The sequence below is a fragment of the Hypomesus nipponensis genome, chromosome 3 (genome assembly GCF_054491055.1).
Source record: "Hypomesus nipponensis isolate SF chromosome 3, ASM5449105v1, whole genome shotgun sequence".
In the NCBI taxonomy this organism is placed as follows: domain Eukaryota; kingdom Metazoa; phylum Chordata; class Actinopteri; order Osmeriformes; family Osmeridae; genus Hypomesus; species Hypomesus nipponensis.
The window spans coordinates 13,695,724-13,710,000 of NC_140363.1; the positions used below are offsets into that span (position 1 = coordinate 13,695,724).

Sequence of the window (14,277 nt, forward strand, 5' to 3'; positions counted from 1 at the left end):
CTCTGTCTGTTCATTTTGTTTTCCACTTATATGTTCATTTAATTGGCATTCTGCATGCTTGTAATTCCATTAGTGTTCGAAAAGGTTGGTGTCAGAGGGGATTGGCCCATCAGTCTTGAGACAGAGGGACGGGAGAATGGAATAACATGGCCACAGATACAGACGCCCTGCTGAAATAGAGTGTTTACTCTGTTCAGTAAAGTTTAGATGCTATTCAATCAAACACCTCGTAAAAGGTTACATTCTAGAATATCTTGAATGTTGTTGGCTCTTGAAAATATCAAGCCACTTAGTACTTAGTAGAAATAGTAGGTAGTTTATTGATCCCCAAATGGAAATAGCAGAACAAGAGAATGACTCAGTTATGATAGGCTAGGCTCCATGTGCCGTAAAAAGGATTCACATCACAAGGTCATTAGATGCCTTCAATTTGTTCAATTAAAAGGTTGCGGTAATGCAATTTTCAACTTATGGGGCAACTGACTGCTTTTCTTATACATACGTAGCCTATTATTCAAAGCTATCTTTAAATGGAGGCTGATGGCTGTAAGTACTGGACTATAGTCCAAGTGCATCAATCACATGACTTCTCTCAGGTAGTCTCCATCTTTCATATATGGAATTAAATAAAAACAGCTTTCACTTCCAGAGGGATGTTTAAGTCCAAAGGACTTGTCTATCTTTTAAGTGTTTAAATTTTAAACCCTCATAAAGAGGCATCAAGGCAGCTGTATTTCTCCTCAATAATGAATGAGTTCAATCAGAAGAGCATGTGTAATGTGGGCTGGCTGGAGACTAACTGGTCGGACAGGAAGCATCTCTACTGGCCATCAGGGCCCTGGAATGACCGGTTGGAACAGCCTCGTCAGGACATGTGGCCAGACAGGCAGACAGAAAGCTATTGACAGGCAGGCAGGCAAGGATGCCATTAGACAAGCAGGCCGGCATCGAGTGATAATGTACCTAACCCTGGACAGTATAAGATGATGTTTCACCATGAGATGGAAGCTTCATCGGTTCCTTGAATGCAAGGCTCTGCAATAAAGAGCAGTCTTCTGCCCTTTGATAACTGATGGACCAATGTGCCTGTGGCTTATCTGAGCACAGCCTGTTTGGGAAAGCTTTGATATTGGCTTTTTCCACAACATGCAGCTTGGAGTCGACTGCAGGGTACGTTTCATTCTTTTGCATAAGATTGAATATCTCATCTCAATAGCATTCTCCATGTCCAAAATCTTAGACTCAGCTAGATTGCGCTGTCTAGTGTGTGTGTGTGTGTGTGTGTTCATGTGTGTGTGTAAGTGTAAGTGTGCTCTTGTTCTGTGTGAACGTTTGTCTTCTCAGCGTTGCCTTTGCCTACCTTCTCCGCCTGTCAGTCTGTCCCTGTCTGCCGAGAGCGCTCCCTCCGTGGATGCATGTGATTAGGTCTAATTAGGCTGATGAATGGGGGAGCTGAGGGTCCTCCATCAGCATTTTATAATCTCTCTCTTTTCTCTGCACTTTTTATCAGCCAGGGTCTGTCTGCATGGAGAGGTTTGGAGCTGCACCTTCTCTCTCTCTCTCTCTCTCTCTCTCTCTCTCTCTCTCTCTCTCTCTCTCTCTCTCTCTCTCTCTCTCTCTCTCTCTCTCTCTCTCTCTCCGTCTCTCTCTCTCTGTCTCTCTCTCTTTCTGTCTTTCTTTCTTTTTTTCTCACTCTCTCTCTAAATGTCCTTGTCTCTCTAACTCTCTCACTCTCATTCTCTGTCATTTTCATTTTCTTAAAAAGCCAAATTAACAGAATTCATATAATTTGTATTTATTTATATATTTTTTGAGAACGTATGCTTAATTTTGACAGAGAAAGTGTAGAGTGACAGGGAATGAAAGGGAGAGAGAAAGGGGATGACATGCAGGTCTACCCTGCAGTAAGATTTTAGCCTAAATGGTACACACATTTAAACAGTTAGCCACCCCAGAATGTATTCAGTTGTCAATCTTTCCTTTCCATCAGTAGACTGAGCGCAGGCGTCGCCCTTGAATATACACTTTAACATTTAGACAGAGATTATACCCTCTACCATTTACCCCCCTCCCCTTCCACCACGATCTTGCACGCACACACACACACACAAACAAGTGTACCCCCACCACCCCCCACACACACATACTTTCCCTCTCACTTAATTGGTTTAGATGGATATCAGGGCTAAAGCCTGATTTTAAGCCATGCAATTAGTAGAGCTGTTATTGAATTTGAGAGTGTGCCAGGAATACTGATCTGTCATAAACAACGTGAACGCATATGCAGAATCCTGATCTGTAGGGTATATTCTATATTTAAATGTTTATATACATAAGGAGGGAGGGAGGGAGGGTGGAAAAAATTGCCAGAAATTCAATATGCTCTCCAATTATCATGTGTAATAGCCTGTAAAATCCTAATATCTATTCAGCCACTTGGAAAGGCACAATAAATGGTTTGGCCACTTAGCCTAGTTTCCCTGGCCCTGTCCTCTATATGACAGACTGCCCTGTCTCAAGACCACAGAGAAATAATATGAGTCATATTTCATTTAAAGGCCCTCCATATATCCTCATTTTTACCTTATTAAATGACTCCCCCCTCCCCCCATTCTTCATCTTTCCAATGTATCCAGAGCCCCCCCAGTGGTGATTACCTCTGGTGAACTTTACACCAATTGCCCCCTAGACACTTTTGTTACACACAAACACACACACACACTAACACATTCCTCGACAGAGATTATTCCTCCATAAAGATGAGGGATACAGAACGTTTGAGATCCCAGTTGACTTCCCAAAGTTTCCACTCTAAAAATATTTTTCTCAAGCATGAATTTTTTCATCAGGCACCTGTTCCTACAGTGTTTGTAGAGGATCAGGGAAAACACCTTGACTTCCTGACCTGGCTCAGCAAGTCTTGGTGGGTTTGATGAGAATGGATGAAACCTGAGCTCTGTTCTCCACCTCTGTCTGTGTTCTTGTGGGATGAGGAGCAGTGGTCTAATTCATGTTCACTGGATCCTTTCTGCACATTTCTTTGCATTCATTTGAGCGCTAAATAGTTTTTGGAACCCCAGAAATTCGAACCCCAAAAATGTCAGATTGCAACATCCGTGATACCAAGGATAGCTAAGGCAATCGAGCAAAATCACTTCTCTGAGAAGGATCCGACTGCAGGCCTCTCATCCAGGTGTAGCTGCAGGCAGTCATACGTGCATACATTCAGATCAGTCATACAATCACAGCCTGGGGTCCTACTGAGGAGAGAGGTCCAGTCTGAGCCAAGCAATACCTTGGTATCCCGGATGTTGCTGTTGCTGCTGCCAAGCCCAACCCAACCCAGTCCAGCCTAACCTTGCAAAATGTTAGCCTAGCCTTGCCTAACTTTGCCCATCTTAGCCTAGCCTATCTTAGCCTAGCTTTGCCCATCTGCCTAGCCTTGCTTAGCTCTGCCCAGTGTATCCCTGTGAGCAGTCTAGCATTCTACTTTGCTACATTGTACCCCCCCTCCACACACACACACACTCTCCCCTGCTGGCAGCCGCTCTGCACCCTTTCCCAACCCCCACCACCGCTCCCCTGCTGCCGGCCTCTCTGCCACGCTCCTGGAGAGAAACAGATAAGAGGAGGAGGACGAATGAATCAAAGGTACTGTCTGAAAAAGAGCGCCAGAGCAAACACACAACACACCCTATTCTGCTTTCTGTTTCTCTCTTTCAGTTTCCTTTCTTTTCAGAGTGCGTTCTGCTCTTGTTCTGTATCTGCCTGCAGTGCGTCCTTGTCCAGGTTGGTGAGTGTAAAAAGAGAGGGAATGAGAAGAAAAAGAGAGGCACAATAAAGACAGAGTTGGGGCTTGTTGTGTGTGTTTGTGCATGTGTGTGTGCTTGCCTGTGTGTGTATATATGGGGTGCGTGGCAGTGTAGAGCAGAGGGACCAAGCTGTTTGCACCTGCAGCTTTTTCAATAAACCTGTCAGAGGCAAACTCATCTTCATCGCTCGGCCGCTCGCTGAGTCGACTGACAATACCTGTCAAATCTCCCCGACCTAGCTGACAACAACAACAACCACCACCAGTCTGGCCCTCTCTCTCACTCCCTCTCTCTCCCTCTCCCTCTCTCTCTCTTTTTCTCTCTGTCTCTCTCTCTCTCTCTCTCTCTCTGTCTCTCTCTCTCTCTCTCTCTCTCTCTCTCTCTCTCTCTCTCTCTCTTCCCACTCCTGCTCTAAAGCCAGCAGGCACACTGCTCCCCCACCTGCTGTGTGAACATAAGAGACACCAAGTTCAGCGTAGTTGTCCTGGTTTGGTCTCAGGAATACTGTCTCTTTCTTGAGACACTTCATCGATTGTTTGTATCTTTGTCTCATAGTTTCGTTCACTCAACTGGTTCATTTACAGTTTGAGTCCAAACAAGGATGATTCAAGATCTTTCTGAACATCTTCTGTTCAGTTATGGGATTCAGTGATTGACTGTGGTCATCCAACACTCTCTAATTTCTAGATCTTCTTAAATCTTCACGGCAACATATTGCATTTCCATATGGTCACTTTAAATGTCTAATGTCTATGTAAGAAACAGCATAGAGGCATACATTGCCTCACTCCATCATGACATGGCCTTCTCCTTCTCATGCAAGCTCATTTCACATGGCTCTTTCTTCAGTCATGCGTACAATGCTAGGCCTGGATGCTTCACACCAATGCTGCTGCAGTGGGGAAGAGGTGGATCCTCCCTGGACAGCCCATAGGCCCCTTCCGGAGAGGAAATATTTATGCTGTGTGTGTGTTTGTGTGTGTACACTGTGTGTGTGTGTTGACGTGTGTGAGTTCATCCAAAATGTCAGCACACTACTCTAGTCCCACCGTACTGGACTGTAGTGTGGTGGTGGAGAGAAAGCCTTTATATCCCAGGCGAGCTGAGTGCCAGAGCCTTGACCCCACAGCTAGACCCCTCCAGCAGCCCCAGACGGGGCTTTGTTCCTCCTCAGACGCCCAGAGCACACCCTGTACCAGCCCCTGCCCTGGGGGCCCGCATGCCCTGGGGCCAGGGTCAACTCTGGCTGAGAACAGGCCTGGGGACTGATGACTGCCTGTCTGTCTGACTGGCTGGGTACTTTGAGGACAGTCTTTATGACTTGGAGAATCAAAGTAAAAACACCTCCATGAAAGAGCCCAAGAGCCTCCAGGTGGTGAGGTCTAGGTGGGTTGACTGTCATCCTGTACTCACCTTGAATGCTGCCCTGAGAGGGACGAGCTCCTACTCTGAGACACTCTCTGATCAGCAGGACGGTGATATGACAGCAGAACAGACCTTAATGCACGAGTGCGTTCTGCTGAATACAATGAAACAATCCATTGCTTTGGGTTCAATTATTCATCCGATTATCAGATGATGTCAGATGATCAGGATGAGGGCATTGAAGCGCGAATCCCCTTCGGCCGCCCCTCTGATGTTCCCGCGGGAAGCGTGCGGTGCTGTGTCGACTGTACCTTTGATCCAGCTCATCCGTCAGGAAACACCCTGTTCCTTTTATTTGGTCCGTCTATTTGGCATCTGTCTCTGTAGGAGGGAGAAGTAGGAAGTGATCATCATCATCGTCGTCGCCCTGAAGGAAAGCCATCTATCACTCCCCTCAGTCAAAGTGTGTGTGTGTATACATGTGTGTGTGTGTCACAGCCTGGCTAGCTCCCTCTGTCCATAAATAGTAACCACCTCTCATGAACCTTTCAGCTGAAGGCCCACCAGGTCAGCCAGGCATATTGGGAACAACAGGTCACTGTCCTCTCTATGGAAACCTACCTCTACCTGTCTCCCCTGATCACTGCAGTGCTCGATGGGAAGTGTACCCCGCAGCACAGTGGCTGGCTGTGGGCAGGGAGGAGCCACTCCACAGCCTGGCAGTGCCCAGACTCAGTGATGCATCCTGGGGCACCTTGTGCCCCCCTCCTGCCCTCTACCCCCCATTGCCCTCCTCTCCTGGTAGTTCTCCTGCCAGTAGCCATATTCTGGTGCCACTGTCTGTAATTGGACAGAGCCCAACACACAATTGGTGCATCCCCATCCCAACTGACTTCTCTCCAGTTCCCCCCTCCTCACTTCCTCTCCCTCCCTTCTTCTTCAACTTGAGAGCAGGAAATACAATAATGGCTCCTCATCACTGTGTGGATGAACAGGACGCCCGGCCGACTGTCACAGTACCTTTCAGCCAGGAGACATATCCCTCTCTCTCGCCTTTCTCTCTTCTCTTTTCCACCTCTCCTTTTTTGCATCTCTTTTTCTGCATTCTTTTTCTTTCATTCTCTTTTTCCCTGCCTCCTCTCTCTTCTTTTCTTCACAGAGGAGACTCTTTGATCTATGCGCCAGAACTCAGGATGAGACTCATCTGCTGTTGCAACAAGAACATCCCATTAGGACCTGGTCCTTCCCGCTCTCTCTCTCTCTCTCTCTCTCTCTCTCTCTCTCTCTCTCTCTCTCTCTCTCTCTCTCTCTCTCTCTCTCTCTCTGTCTCTTTCTTTGCTGCTGCTCTATCTCCTCCCCTCCCTAAGCGTGTCATGGCTAAGGAGGGGCTTGGCATGCCTGTTACCTGGCTGGTTATCTCATAAAGACATAACATTTGTACTACGCAAAAATGTTGAAGCTTGTACCTGAAATCAATGGGATTCATATATCAAAGCACACCTTGAAAATGAGTGTGTTTGACTGTTTGTAAAGATTGCTGGTGAAGGACTGAAGCAGAAAAAAATATATTTATCAAAATTGTACAGCCAGCGACACACTAGTTATGCTATCAATTTGCTGATAAAACAGTGTGTCCCTATATCTTGCCGGTGCATCTAACAATAACCATGAACAAGCACACACACACACACACAAAGCCGTTGATGGATTGGCCCTTTCATTTTAAACAGGGAGAGAGTGCATGCCCTGAGGGGACCCTTGTGTATGGAAGTACTTTGAAGTGTCCACATTTTAATTCATCTGTTTGATAAATGAGGGGGAGCCACATTGGGTCGCCTCACCCTGGAGGGAGGTTCACACAACAAGCAAGTCTGCAGGAGGAGGTGGAGGAGCAGGAGGGAGCAGGAGGAGGGGAGGAGCAGGAGGAGTGGAGGAGCAGGAGGGAGCAGGAGGAGGAGCAGGAGGAGTGGAGGAGCAGGAGGGAGCAGGAGGAGTGGAGGAGCAGGAGGGAGCAGGAGGAGGAGCAGGAGGAGTGGAGGAGCAGGAGGGAGCAGGAGGAGTGGAGGAGCAGGAGGGAGCAGGAGGAGGGGAGGAGCAGGAGGAGTGGAGGAGCAGGAGGGAGCAGGAGGAGGAGCAGGAGGAGTGGAGGAGCAGGAGGGAGCAGGAGGAGTGGAGGAGCAGGAGGGAGCAGGAGGAGGAGCAGGAGGAGTGGAGGAGCAGGAGGGAGCAGGAGGAGGAGCAGGAGGAGTGGAGGAGCAGGAGGGAGCAGGAGGAGTGGAGGAGCAGGAGGGAGCAGGAGGAGGAGCAGGAGGAGTGGAGGAGCAGGAGGGAGCAGGAGGAGGAGCAGGAGGAGTGGAGGAGCAGGAGGAGTGGAGGAGCAGGAGGAGTGGAGGAGCAGGAGGGGTGGAAGAGCAGGAGGAGTGGAGGAGCAGGAGGAGTGGAGGAGCAGGAGGGAGCAGGAGGAGGAGCAGGAGGGGTGGAAGAGCAGGAGGAGTGGAGGAGCAGGAGGAGTGGAGGAGCAGGAGGGAGCAGGAGGAGGAGCAGGAGGAGTGGACGAGCAGGAGGGAGCAAGAGGGAGCAGGAGGAGGGGAGGAGTGGAGGAGCAGGAGGGAGCAAGAAGGAGCAGGAGGAGTGGAGCAGGAGGGAGCAAGAAGATTCATGGCGGATGAGACCTTCGAGCTAACTCCCCGCCCTCTCCAGCTAATAATTATTATTTGGATCCATCACACTGCACCAATGGCTCCAGATTAATACTAATGCATTCATATTAATAACAATGTACTCATTTAGTAGGAACTTCTATTGAACATGACTAACAGCACAAGGGGCATTTTTAACCTGTGGCCTCTTGACCTGGTGTCAAATGCTTTAACCTCTGAGCTGTACACGCTCCTTCAGGCAGGGGTGTCTGCTGATTCAAAGGAAATGTTGATTACTGTTGGTTGCTAAGCCTGTTTGACAGCAGCCTGTCAGTCTCTAGTCAGTCCCACAGTCAATCAGTCAGTCTGTCAGTCAGGACAGGGATTAGCACTTCTACTTGCCATCAGTACCTCGTTCCTCCTCTCCTACCCTTCTCTTGTCTCTCTATGTGCGTTTGGCTTGACTGCTCTGGCCTAGTTGCGTCTCAGTTGCACAGGGCTCTCTGACACACACACACACACACACATACACACACAAAGTAATTTGGTCTGTTTCACCTTTAAAACTGGAACAGTTTCTAGGCAGTCTTCGTCCATGCATCCACATATGAGTCCTCCTCAGAGCTAATGTAGATAATGCAGATAATGTAGCTCACGCTAGCAGGACGTGACCAGGAAAATGGACTCTCCATAATTGGTTTACTCTTTCAATTACCCCAGCTAAAGATTGGTTTCATAATAGCAAAGCCATTCTCTAATCCTCTACATTCCCTGTGAAACCCTGGTTGTGTGAGTGTTTGGGTGTGTGTGTGTATCAGTCTGCATTGAGAGAAGACCGAGAAAGGGTAGCCGTCTGCCTTTGTGCAATGTCACACAGTCAGAGTGTCTTCATACTTGTGAGTGAAAGGTTCTGAATAACTTCTAGGCTATGTGCATACCAGTGTGTCTAAGTGTAGGGAGCTATGTGTTAGTGCTGAGTTCCAGCATGGCTAGCTATGTTAGTGTGCCTACAGGACTGTACTGTTGCTTCATAGAGACTCCGGTGATGAATGGTTCTGTCTCTGTGACAGGTGGAATTGGAAAGAAACCAGCCTAACCTGGGTCTCTCTCTTGCTCTTTCTTTTTTTCTTGCTTTTTTTTTTCTCTCTTTCACCCTCTCCTATACACAGACACATACACTTATGTTAGCCCGGTCAACCCAGATCTGTCACTACTGAACAGCCAGATACTGGCCAGATACTGTGTGTTTTACATGACATCGGTTGGCTGGACCATTTTTACGCCTCCTCCTCTTTTGGCTGGTTGGCAGCGGGCTGTCCGGCAAGCAGAAGTGAATAATGATGTTTCCCATAGCAATTAGGCTGAGCCATATCCCCCCACACATTCTCAGCCTCCCCTTCTCTCTTCCCAGCCCCCCAGTCTCTGGTGCTGTGGTTCCCAGGAGAGGCTAAGCTCTGGTAGACCCGTCCTACACAGCCTGGCCAAACAGCCAGCCTGACCAACCCTACTTGGCCCCACTCATTCTATCCCCAGCCTCCACCATCTCAACTACCGTGACCCCCCTCCCACTGTAGTGTCCCATCTTTCTGTCTGTCTCTGGTTCTTTCCATCTCTCTCTCTCTCTTTCTCGCCCTCTCTTCTGTCTCTCTCTCTCTCTCTCTCTCTGCTGTCTGAGTTGGGAGCAGGGAGCTTCCAGGGGCCCTTAGGGATCTGAGAGACTCAGTTGTTTAAACGAGGAGGTCTACAGCTCTTACCAGAGCAGACGTGCATGTCTCTGTTAGCGGCGGATTGCTAATTGCTGCAGCGTGGTGTGTGCTGCGTGGTGCTCTCATTGACTCAGCACCTTGGGGAAGTCCTGCTCCCAAAGACAAACAAACCTGAGAGGAGCAATCAATGCCGGATGTGAATGTTACCGCTCAGCCCAGCCCACTGATTAAGATTCTGAAGGTGTGTGTGTGTGTGTGTGTAGGTTTTCCCACAGTGTTAACTAGAGTACTCACCCAGCCCAGGCGGTCAGCTGGGGACTGTTTCTATTCTGTGCTTCCTAGCCTGTAGCATGTGACCTGTAACCTATAGCATGTCTGGTCCCTAAGTGTGCTAACACATCGTCCCTGTTTCCTCTCTTCCTTTTCATCCCATTCATCCCTCTTTCTCTCTCTTGTTCCCTTTCTTTCACCTTCTCGCTTTTGCTTTCACCTTCTCTCTGTCTCTCTGTCTCTCTCTCTCCCTCTCTCTCTCTCTCTCTCTCTCTCTCTCTCTCTCTCTCTCTCTCTCTCTCTCTCTGTCTCTCTCTCTCTCTCTCTGTCTCTCTCTCTCTCTCTCTCTCTCTCTCTCTCTCTCTCTCTCTCTCTCTCTCTCTCTCTCTCTCTCTCTCTCTCTGTCTCTCTCTCTCTCTCTCTCTCTCTCTCTCTCTCTCTCTCTCTCTCTCTCTCTCTCTCTCTCTTCTCTCTCTCTCTCTCTCTCTGTCTCTCTCTCTCTGTCTCTCTCTCTCTCTCTGTGTGGGGTGGGGTGGGGTAGGACCCGAGCGCAGGAGAGATGCGAGGCATTGTAGAACAGAAGGGGTTTATTATCAAAAACAGGAAACAGATAAGGTACTCACAGGGACATGGGTAGTAAGGACAAGACAACGACACAAAACAGGAACTTAAATAAAGAACCAAACGACACACAGGTGAAGACAGAGGCACGGCTGTGGCCCTGACACTCTCTCTTCGCTCATATTTGCTTTTCTCCTTTTCTCTAGCCTGACTGACTCACAATGATGATCTTGACCAAGCAAGAAAAGGTCAAGGTTAGCCAGCAAATTGCCTCAAAGCAATCAGGCTTGTCTGTGAGCTAACAGTGGGAGCTCTGCTTTTCTCTCTCCTGGCTCACTGACTGTGTTTACTCACCAGACATGCATGGCAGCGGGGGGGGCTGTGTGTGTGTGTTTATGTGTGTGTGAGTGGGTGTGTGTGAGTGTGTGTGGCAGTGGGTGTGTGTTTTTGGGTGTGTGTGAGTGTGTGCGTGTGTTTGTGTGTGATTGAGTGAGTGAGTGTGTGTGTCTGGGGTGGGGGCACTGAGCAGCTTTGATGTTCCTGCTCTTATGTGGGGGCTTGGCAAGGCCAGGGGACTTCAAACACCTGCGTTGGTGTCCTGGTGACATTTCAGTGTGGTCCAGTGTGACCCAAGCCAGCGGGGGTGTCAGGAGATATTGCGTGTTTGTGATGTGTGTGTGTGTGTATTTGTGGTGTGTGTGTGGGGGGTGTCCTCTAAGACCCCTGGTTGCTGTGGGGTGTTTGTCTCTGCTCCACATGGATTGGCTTTTATTTCCTGAAATGGTACTCCCCCCCTTCCCCTGTCTCTCCCAACAATGGGGCCACACTGCTGAATCCACCCCCCTTACACTGCGAAGACACACACTCACACACACACCGTACACACACATGGTCATACACTCACATGAAAGGAAAGTCAGCGGGGCCCATGTTCTGTCACCTGTCCCCTCCAGTCAAGTTTGAATGAACAACCCCGTCTCCCCGTCTCCACACACACACACACACACACACACACACACACACTACCAAGCAGATGATCAAAGCCTGACTGTGCTCAGTAGCTGAATGTCTTTATTTGTCCCTGTTGCTTGTGCATTTGCGTGGGTGCGTGTGTGTGTGTGGTGTCTTGGGACTGTAAATAGTGTAAACAGGTGTTAATGTGTCAGCCCACAGGATACCAAATGTTGAGGTGTCGTGATCTCCCTAACAGCTGCCTCTGTCTTTAACTGTGTTTGTGTGTGTGTCTGAGAGAGCGTGTGTGAGGGTTATAAAAGATCTAAATCCAGGAGTAGCGTGTGTGTGAATACTTTGTGAATCCAAGGGCAAACAAGGACAAAGGACATTGAGCCGCTTCCCTTTGGAGTGCAGGATGAAGATAATTCCTCGCATTGGTTTTTTAACGTGTGTGTGTGTGTGTCTTCCCCAGGTGGAGATAGAGAAGCTGGACTATCACCACTACCTGCCTCTGTTCTTTGACGGGCTGTGTGAGACGGTCCACCCCTACGAGTTCTTCGCCCGTCAGGGTGTTCACGATATGCTGGAGCACGGCGGAACCAAGATCCTCCCAGTCATCCCCCAGCTCATCATCCCCATCAAGAGTGAGTGGCACACACACACACACACACACACACACACAACAAGAACCAACAAGCAAGTGTGACACCACAAACACGAGTGTGTTATCCACATATGACAGAGGTAAGTAGTAAATACATATGACCCCCCCACCCTCCCTTCTCGCACGCTTGTGAGGGGCCCTTATATGGTTCTGTGTCTTCCTGCTCTATTCTTACATCAGCCAGGGGCCAGAGTGTCCCTGTTCCCTGTAAAACAGAGGCCCTGTGCCCAGGCCTGCTAATCTGACATGAATGTGCCGACATGCTACATATAACCATGTCACAATGCTGCCTCCCCTGTCCTCCCATTGGTCTGCTCCTCCCATTGGCCCCTCCCCATTGGCTGACTGACTGGCAGAAAGGTCATGTCCTGGAGCCAGAGCTCGCCACACCAGAAATAGACATCAGAATTTAGACTCAGATAAAAGTATCATCACTGGATGGTGTCTGTAGTTGTTTAACGTTTCCATGGAGATTAAGTTGGTAAGTGTAGTTACACGCGCACTCACACACAAACAGACACACGACAGACAGCTTTTGTATTATACTGGAGCCAACTGGAGTGTCAGTTTCAAAGTTCTAAGCTGAGCCCTGTGAGGGAGTGTGTAAAGGCGGTTGGTGGGGAGTGTGTGTGTGTGTGTGTGTGTGTTGCAAGAGCCTGTTGAGGCAGAGGGGTGGAACGACCAACAGCATGCAGGGTCTGGTGCAGACATGGACACACTGACAGACTGACCCTGGCTCTCATTGTCTGGGAGGTTCTACTGTGCTGGACTGAAGACTGGAGTCACAACACTGTACAGCACAGCAACACACAGCACAACACGCTACATCACCAAGTACAGTTACGTGTATGCATTTAGCAGATGCTTTTATCCAAAGCAACTTCCAAAAGAGAGCTTTACAAAAGTGCATAGGTCACTGATCATAACAACGAGATAGCCCCAAACATTGTGGGTAACCAAAACATGAGCATACATTTTAAAAACGTGGGAAGAATCATAAGAGCATGTCGTTTAAACAAGATACAATTATACAACATGAACCTTGAAAAGTGCAAGAGTGTACCTGTGTTAAAAAGCAAGCAAGAAAATTATATTACACAGTCAATACAATAGTTTTAAGTCAGTTACAACTAACCAACAAGAGCAACAAGTCTCTCAATAAGAGTCATTGTGATCCCGGAGGAAACATCAGGTCCAGCCAATCATTCCTAAGTACCGTTGTACTCCCGGAACAAGTGTATCTTGAGCCTTTTCTTTAAGGTGGGGAGACAGTCAGTGTCTCTGATGGAGATTGATTGGGAGTTGATTCCACCATTGGGTAGCCAGACAGGAGAAGAGCTTGTGTTGGGACCGGGCGCTCTTGAGCGGTGGGACCACCAGGCGGTTGTCAGAAGAAGACCGTAGGTGGCGGGTGGGGGTGTAAGGCTGGAGCATAGACCTGATGTAGTCGCCATGCACACTACACATACAGGACTGGAGAATAGATTAGTTATTGAAATTTGAGGGTGTATTTGTTTACTTTCAGCACTGTTGGTTTTTAGATTCCTATTTTCAAGTTTATTCACAGTCTAGTCATTTTTCTAATTGACTGATTGATTCAATTTAACAAACTATGATTGGTGCCCAGCCATGCAGTCTCCTATTTGACTCCCTCGAAAACCAAATCCAAATCGATCCCTGCTTCTCCCTACATTATTTGTTTATTGACAGGTTTTGAGTATGATTTATGTTGAGTTTATCAAGTTGATGAGGACAGAGGAGAGATGTGCTTTAAGCTGCTGTCAAATACTCCTGGACTTTCCGTTCTTGTTTCCTTGGTGACTTCCATAACCACCCCCCCCACACATCCCCACACACACACACTGACTCAGTCATTTACATTCAGATGGTGGATTCCAGCTCCCTCTGAGCACAGGGACGGGAGATGCTCTTTATGAACACACACACCTAGCTGTGATAATGGAATTTTAAATGGCCGCCTCGTTATTAGCTTCTTGGTTTATTAAAATCAGGCGAGTTTCTGCGGCGTCTCCACCAGCCTGACCAGCCCGCCCCGTGTCTCTGTTGCAGATTAATTACTTTTTTCTGGGGGGTTGGAGGGAAGAGCCGGGGTGAGGACAGAGGAAAGTAAAGGGCCTGTAATCTAAATGGCAAAAAGTTCATGGAAGTGATGTCTAGAGCTGACAGCCTCATCCAACCAGGCCTTATCAGCCTCACGGGCTCAATCACTCTGGACTGAAGAATTTTGATGATGACTCTAGGTCATCCTGTGGAAACGTCTCTCTCTCTCTCAATTCATCTCTCTC

At 48.4% G+C, this 14,277-nt stretch overlaps 1 protein-coding gene across 1 annotated transcript in view; it reads left to right on the top strand.

Moving 5' to 3' along the window:
- pacrg (PARK2 co-regulated) overlaps positions 1 to 14,277 on the top strand; it is a 90,631-nt gene that overhangs the window by 37,031 nt on the left and 39,323 nt on the right. The window contains exon 3 of the mRNA XM_084683269.1: positions 11,780 to 11,951. Coding sequence (XP_084539395.1) covers positions 11,780 to 11,951 — 172 coding nt within the window. The remainder of the gene's footprint in view (positions 1 to 11,779; positions 11,952 to 14,277) is intronic.